Genomic DNA, 7,345 nt, shown 5'->3' on the forward strand with positions numbered 1-7,345 from the left:
AAACTTTTCAAATGAGATTTTACTACTCATTTACAGAGTTATATAAGTAATAAAGGTTCAAAAAAAATCATTCGAATGTGATTTTTTAAATGAGATTGTCTTTTTCTCTTTATTATGGAAGAGTGACGCGCATTATATCATTTGAAAAATCTTATTTGGAGAATCTTTTAGAGTTTTTAATTCACTATTATATTGTTTTCTATCTCATCATTATTTGAAGAGAAAAAAGTGGTATAATTACTATTATTTTGGTGAAAAAAATTTGATTGAAGTAATATAAACTTATTTTTATTTGAAGAACTTTTTAAGAGATGATTTATTTTTTTTACTCTTCTATTTATTATATAGGTAAACAAATAAATATTTAAAAAATAAAATTAAAACAGCCTTTTGCTAATGCTCAAATAGCAACTTAAAAAAATTGTAAGCGTCTTTCTCCGTAACCAATAATGCAATAAATAATTTTTAAAAATAAAATTTTATACAAAATCTTACACAGTAAAAAAAAAAAAAAGCACAGAAAAAGAGAGATAAGAACGAAAGATCCATGGTATTAGCAGTGCGGTGCATGGCCAAAAACAAACAAAAGGCTCCAGCTTTGATGGTGTGCTAAGCTGGCAACAGCTTTGGGTTTGGCTCCTCCAGTTATTACTCACGCGTTACCCACCCTCTTAACCTAGCTCCATTCTCGTATCATCATATGTGTGTGTATATATATAGCCTCTTTCGAAACCCCATTGTCACAAGGTTTTCAAACAAACAGCTTCTCTCTCTTGTTGTGTTATAACTCATACAGCAAATTAAGAACTATGGGTTATCATTATTCTTGTAATGGGTTGTTGTTATTGGTGAGTGTTTTGATGGTTGTTGCCTCATCAGCTGTGGGTAGCTTCTATCAAGACTTTGATTTAACATGGGGTGATAAGAGAGCTAAGATTTTCAATGGCGGCCAACTTCTTTCTCTGTCTCTAGACAGAGTTTCTGGCTCTGGTTTTCAGTCCAAGAGAGACTACTTATTTGGCAGAATTGATATGCAGCTCAAGCTTGTTGCTGGTGACTCTGCTGGCACTGTCACTGCCTACTATGTATGCTTTCACACATTATCACCTCTTTAATTCTCTAAATTTAATTTGCTTCATATTGATCATTCATATTCTTTTCGCTGATGATGCTGCAGCTGTCTTCGCAAGGGCCGACTCATGATGAGATTGATTTTGAGTTCTTGGGAAATGTGAGCGGTCAGCCTTACATTCTTCACACAAATATATTCGCTCAGGGTAAAGGCAACCGGGAGCAACAATTCTATCTCTGGTTTGATCCCACAAGAAACTTCCACACTTACTCCGTCATCTGGAAGCCCCAACACGTCATGTAAGTTCGTTTTCTTCTTCTTGTTAAGAATTGTCTTTTAATACTATTGTTGGGTCGCTCACTTTTAGGTTCCTGTCCTTCGGCTTATTTAAGTCCTAATTTTTATTTATCAACTTAAGCTTTTGGGTTAAATAGTATCTCTTACACTAGCTCGTTTGCTACTAATTTTAACACATGGTACACGTGATCCAATCTAATTTGCTCGTGTTGTGTTTCAGCTTCTTGGTAGATAACATTCCCATTAGAGTGTTCAAAAATGCTGAATCTCTTGGAGTTCCCTTCCCTAAAAACCAACCAATGAAGATTTACTCAAGTCTTTGGAATGCTGATGACTGGGCTACAAGAGGAGGGTTGGTGAAAACTGACTGGACTAAGGCTCCTTTCACAGCATATTACCGTAACTTCAGAGCCATTCCCTGTAACAACTGTGGCTCTAAATGGTCATCAAGCTCCTCAGTTTCGGATGCTCAGCGTCAATGGCAGGCTAGAGACGAGCTTGATGCCACAAGCAGAAGAAGACTCAGATGGGTTCAGAAATATTTCATGATTTATAACTATTGCACTGATTTAAAACGATTCCCACAAGGCTTTTCTTCTGAGTGCAGACAACACTAGCTGAAGTTGATGACTGGGACTCTGTGGTTGGCTTTGAGCAGTATTCTTTGTTTTGTAATAAATCTCATTCTTGTTTCTCTCTTTCTTGTTACTTCGTTTGTTTGATCACTTGAGGTTTTGTGTGTTTGTATATTTCATTGCATAGAATAAAAGTTTTCTTTCAGTTTAAAAGCAAAGCTATGCAGCAATTGGAATCAAAGCTTATATTTTATGCCAGCTCTTTACTAATACAATATTGAAGAAATAATAGAATTAAGCGGTCAAAACTTCCATAAGTTTGACTGATTAAAGATTAAAAAGACTCAATGAAAGTACTTATTTGTCCTCCTCCATTGTTGACCAGGAGCATAACATCCTCCTCCGAATGGACAGAACAGAACATACCATTCTCTCTAATTCAACAAATGACTTTCCACTTCCAGTAATCAAAATCTGACCTCAGGCAGCAATATGATATTACAAAAGAAATGATGCAAAAGCATAGTCATTTTTTCCTATTGTCATTTTGTGTATTGTATTACTATTACATTTCATTAACAAAATTTCTGATCTAAAAAATTAAAATAAAAGTAAATTTTTTTATTGTCTTTTATATTTTTCAAACATCAGCTAAAAACAATAGGTAACAATTGATAATATATGGTACATATGAATGTCAAGAATTTTCCTCTAGAAATTTGAGTATATGTTTTCCTGTCACAAATGCAATGGTTTGCATAACTCAAACAAGATCTCATACTCAAGTGTCCAACCATTCCAATAACATTGGAACCGAGTATGTATATATGCAAGAATGAGCGAAGCTATGAGCAAATTCCTTATCTGCATGTTCCACAAGTCAACTGTGAAACAAAGATCTGTGTTTGAAGCCAAACACATTGAGTGTGCATAGAACATGCCTCCAAAATATTGAATTTTCACCATGTTTCCATCATGGCTCTCTTTTCATCATCACTTTTCTCTTGGTCTCCCCTACTCAAGAATATTATCTTGGCAAGTCTGACTTTGCAATCACTTTTTCTTCAACGTCATTGGCAAATCTCACCCTTGTCCCTGAGTGCACTAAAAGAAAAACAAGAAGAATGCTGTTGTTACATGTTTCCAGAAGTACCACATTGTTTAACCCTAACAAGAAAACAGTGAATATTGAAAATGAACAGATTAATGCTAGAAGAAAATTAAAGCTAAACTTACAGTGACCCTGCAATGAATGCTGAGATTAAAATTCATTTTGCTAAGGCGGATTCGTGCCGCTGCCTCTGGTTTAGATGCTTTTTGAAAAACTTCTTTTACCTGATTCGAAAACATATGAACTTCAAATAAGAAATTTCAAGAACCCGTCATGCCAAATTTTCCAATCAGAAAAATTTCTGACAGATCTAGGTCCAAATTAAACAACGATAATTTTCAGCAAATGCAGATTAAAATGCTACATTCGGCATCCAAAGCGAGATTCAAGAGCTTGGAACAAGATTACTGTGTAATGATATTAGACATCAAGTGAATGATCAAATCACGATTAATAAAGTCTCATTAAGTGAATGATCACAGACCTTAGTCTGAATTTCATAAGGTAGAGCTCTTTTGATATTCAATTGCATGTTTTCATGGACTAAAGCTGAAGGTTCTGTAGTAAATGCATGTGTTAATATATGAATTATCAATTTAGTATCTAAATATTATAAAACAGAATTTATGATGACCTTTTTATTTTTCGAACTTATGATGTTTGTGGTATTGAAGTACTCCTGGATATGAACGAGTGACCTTCCTTGTTATCTAACTAAGCTACCTCAAATGTGGGCCCGTTTGTAGGATAGATTAGTGGAGAAACCTAAGTCTACCTATGTTTTGTGTCTACCATCATCAAAGAATCCAGAGCACACCATTCTAATAGGATGTGTTGGAAACAGAAGAATTTTGATGAGTTTGTACTAAATACGGCAAAATTTCTTAAAAACAGCTAAATTACTTATATGAGCATTACAAGATTGATGCAATTGCTAGAGTACCAACCATCAAGCAATCACTGCAAATAATTGAAAGTAGCCCGCTATCATAGACAGAAAAGTTACAAAAGAAAATTGCATCCGGTGTTTATAGAGTGCTAACCTGACAGGCACTGATAAGAGCATGACCATTGGTGCTGAAAGGAGATTTCTCCAACATATTCCGTATACATGGTAGTTCCTTAATCAAATCTGAAGACACTTGTCCGCCATCTTGCATCTGATTTCTTGAAAACTCAAATGCCTTTTCTGCACGCAGACAGAAGGAAGAAACAGTTCAAGCAAGTGCAGAGCCCTCGAAATCCTCAAGGATTTCTTTTAAGAATCCCTTTCTTAAAAACAGGAGCAGAAATATTCAAACAAAAAGAAGTTGCATGGAGGGATAATTTCTGATGCAAGCTATCTGCTTCAATTGGCTTTGCATCATTGCTAACTTCTATTGCTGGACTACTGCAATTCTCTTAGATACTCGAAGATGATGGAGGTGACAATGCCTGTTTATCATTTTTTCTCAAAAAAGATCCAGAAGTAGAATGAGGACATAATTGTGTGCCCAACAGAATAATTTCATGATTTATATCCATAATTTCAGGGCCACTCTCCAACTTCCTAGCTGTATCTGATATATCCTGTTCAAAATGAACATCCTGCTCCTGCTGCTTATAAGTGGATCAGGAGATTTATTAACATCTTTTAATTGTTTTGAATTTGTTTCTTGATCATTTCAAGAAGCATCTGCTGCTGAGATTGGCAAAGCATTATAATGACCAGTGTGATGCTCAGCATGGTAATCATTCCCTTTAGGATTTCCAAGTGGTCTTTCTTGATAATCAGAAACAAGAGGTGGTGCAGGAGGGTTTGCTTCTAATTTTTTCCCATGTTTTAGAACATGGTCCTTTCTAGAAGCACCTGAAATATAATTACATGAAAACATTAGCTTCCTAGCATACAGCCCCAATCATAAGAAATAAAACAGGACTTATGGGAACTAGCTTCTGCAACATCTTTCAAAAATGGAAGTGTCCTTCTAGAACTCACTGCATTCTGAATTATTTCAACCGTGAGAGTCAATTGATAACCTATCAACATAACAAGAACAATTTAGCATACATGATGGTATAATAACACTGAGAATTACATATTCTCAGCCTATAATGAAAGCAAAAGCATATTGCTTAATTGATATAACCTGCATGAAAATAGCGAGCCGAAATAATACTTCTTTCTTCAAATAAGCTATAAGATCTTAAAATTTAAAAGGATAAAAGCATCTTTCCAGTCTGCTCCTTGGGCTGGAGCCAGTTGTTTTGTCATTAGCAGAGATATTGCTTCTATGGCTACTTCCAATTAAAGTCTTCCCAGGAATACCATCCTCATTATGCATACATTTTTTATTACCACCATTTTCAGCCACTTCAGGGTTGCTAATCATGTCACTATCTGGTGGTGTCCTTAGGGGATAGTCTTTATTTGAGTTGTCAATCTGGTCCAGAACCTCTATATTCTGATCATCTTTTTGCTCTGCATTGCTTAAGGTCTCATTCAGCTCTCCATCAGACAAGTTTGAATTTGCATCATTTACAATGCTAACTTCAGAAGAACCCGCTACATCAAATTTATAAACATCTTCAATTTCAGACTGCTTGCGTCATCAAAACATTTTCCATCCTTATTATCTTTACCAGTATTGCACTTCTCCTCCAGGACGAAGGACTTGCTGCAAATCAAATTGTTCATATTTTCAGGATTACCAACACCAATATTTTCCGTTTTCCCAGTATCCATCAACTTTGTGTCACAAGAACTAACTAAGACAGAATTATACTTGAAGGTGAATTTCTGAATTCCTCCTTTCAGAATTGGCTTTGGCCACTCATCAACCATTGAAATCAAGGCATGAGAAAATTGCTGAACCTTGCAAGGTTCCTTAATGCACCCAACGGGAGTTGAATTCGATTGATTACCAGAACCAAGATTATTACTTTTGGCGGGACCAATTTCTGTCGTTGATTTATTTATCAAATTTCCATGACCATGAGAAGTTAAAAGTGCATTTTCTCCCAGAACCATTTTTTGACCACCTATAAACACTGGCTAAAAGATAGTTTATGAATCTTTCAGTCAAATATAATATGTGCAAACAAATAGTTACAAAAATTTAAAAATATAAAATGTAGAGAAGCATAGAAATTACAAGAATTTTCTTCGGAGATATCCATCAGATAGGGAAGCAATCTTCTATAACTGAATGAACCTGGTGCTTTAAAAAGCTTAACTCGAAAGCATGGCCTAAGAAACTACATACCTTGAACAAACACAGAACAGATCATATCATTCTATGCCAAATGAATAATAATCATTATGAAAAAAATAATATAAAATGTCAGGCTCTTACTGATTTGATCCTAGAGTTCTTCTGATCTATTTTATTTGATTGCTTCTCCGGAACAAATCCCACATTAGGGTTTCCATTTTCCTCCGCCTCTTTGGTGTCAACAAAAAGGTCAATATCCGGCGGTGTCGATTGAGCAGATTCTTCAACCGAACCCTCTTCAAACTTTTTAGGCTCAAAACAAGAATTGTACGAGAGCCCATTTGGGAAAACACATTTTGTGCGTAGATCTTTGATTAAAAAGCAAGACAAGTTATCACCACCGTCGACATTATTGGAGGAATCTTGATTCAGAACTGTTCTTCTGCGTTTCTCGGAAAACGGTAGAGGAAAAAAATCGAAGCGGGCTCGGCCGTAGCGGTAGCCGTGGAGGTTCATTTGGGGATTTGCTGCGAGTGAACATCCTCACTGTTGGATGAAGATCATTGGCCGTCGCTGTATGTTTCTTGGAGCTCAGCTTTCGTTCTTCGGCCAGGGATTGCTGGGTTCAGTACCACACAGAGAGACACACACAGTCAGAAAGATTTCACCTGGCGGGAAAGAATATGGGAAGGAACAGAGCTCTGTTTCATTTTTGGCGGGAGAAGTGAGCGGGGCAAGGACTTTGTTTTGGCGGGAAGCTGGAGGTCAGATCGACTATGATGATTAGGACATATTTTAAAATGCTATCCCGCTGGGTACAAATATTAAAAAATATAATTGTATAAATAAAATATTCAAAAATTAAATAACCTTTTTAGGGAAAAAAAGTGTATCTCTAGAGCACATTCCTAAAGTGCTGCACTTTTAATTGTTATTATTACCATTATTATTAATTTTATTATTATTGTTACAACTATTATTATCATTAGGATAATTGTTATTACTAATAATAATAATAATAATAATAATAATAATAATAATAATAATATCAATAGCAATTATTATTATTATTTGTTTGGGAGAAATCTAGATGCTA

The 7,345-nt window shown here is 35.3% G+C and overlaps 1 protein-coding gene and 1 non-coding gene across 5 annotated transcripts; one reads left to right on the forward strand and one right to left on the reverse strand.

Annotated features, from left to right (window-relative positions):
* Positions 1-618: 618 nt before the first annotated feature.
* Positions 619-2,162, forward strand: LOC102621846 (xyloglucan endotransglucosylase/hydrolase 2-like). Its single transcript, XM_006492934.4, has 3 exons — positions 619-1,085; positions 1,178-1,371; positions 1,590-2,162. The coding sequence occupies exons 1-3, from the start codon at positions 810-812 to the stop codon at positions 1,984-1,986; spliced, it is 867 nt and encodes a 288-aa protein (XP_006492997.2). The 5' UTR covers positions 619-809; the 3' UTR covers positions 1,987-2,162.
* Positions 2,163-2,301: 139 nt separating this feature from the next.
* Positions 2,302-6,991, reverse strand: LOC102607066 (uncharacterized). 4 transcript variants are annotated; one of them, XR_008051994.1, is made up of 6 exons: positions 6,391-6,991; positions 5,185-6,300; positions 5,034-5,074; positions 4,099-4,904; positions 3,181-3,279; positions 2,302-3,048 (listed from the first exon to the last, which is right to left on the reverse strand). It is a non-coding gene; the product is annotated as an uncharacterized LOC102607066 (transcript). The 4 variants fall into 4 exon arrangements; XR_008051995.1 differs by having other exon boundaries at positions 4,099-6,085; positions 6,190-6,300; XR_008051993.1 differs by having other exon boundaries at positions 4,099-5,074.
* Between the last annotated feature and the right edge of the window lie 354 nt (positions 6,992-7,345).

Source organism: Citrus sinensis, chromosome 9, assembly GCF_022201045.2.
Source record: "Citrus sinensis cultivar Valencia sweet orange chromosome 9, DVS_A1.0, whole genome shotgun sequence".
Classification (NCBI taxonomy): Eukaryota; Viridiplantae; Streptophyta; class Magnoliopsida; order Sapindales; family Rutaceae; genus Citrus; species Citrus sinensis.

Coding starts and splice junctions, on each gene's coding strand:
- LOC102621846 (XM_006492934.4), top strand. CDS start 810: ATGGGTTATCATTATTCTTGTAATGGGTTGTTGTTATTGGTGAGTGTT. Junction 1,086..1,177: donor GCACTGTCACTGCCTACTAT/GTATGCTTTCAC, acceptor ATGATGCTGCAG/CTGTCTTCGCAAGGGCCGAC. Junction 1,372..1,589: donor TGGAAGCCCCAACACGTCAT/GTAAGTTCGTTT, acceptor GTTGTGTTTCAG/CTTCTTGGTAGATAACATTC.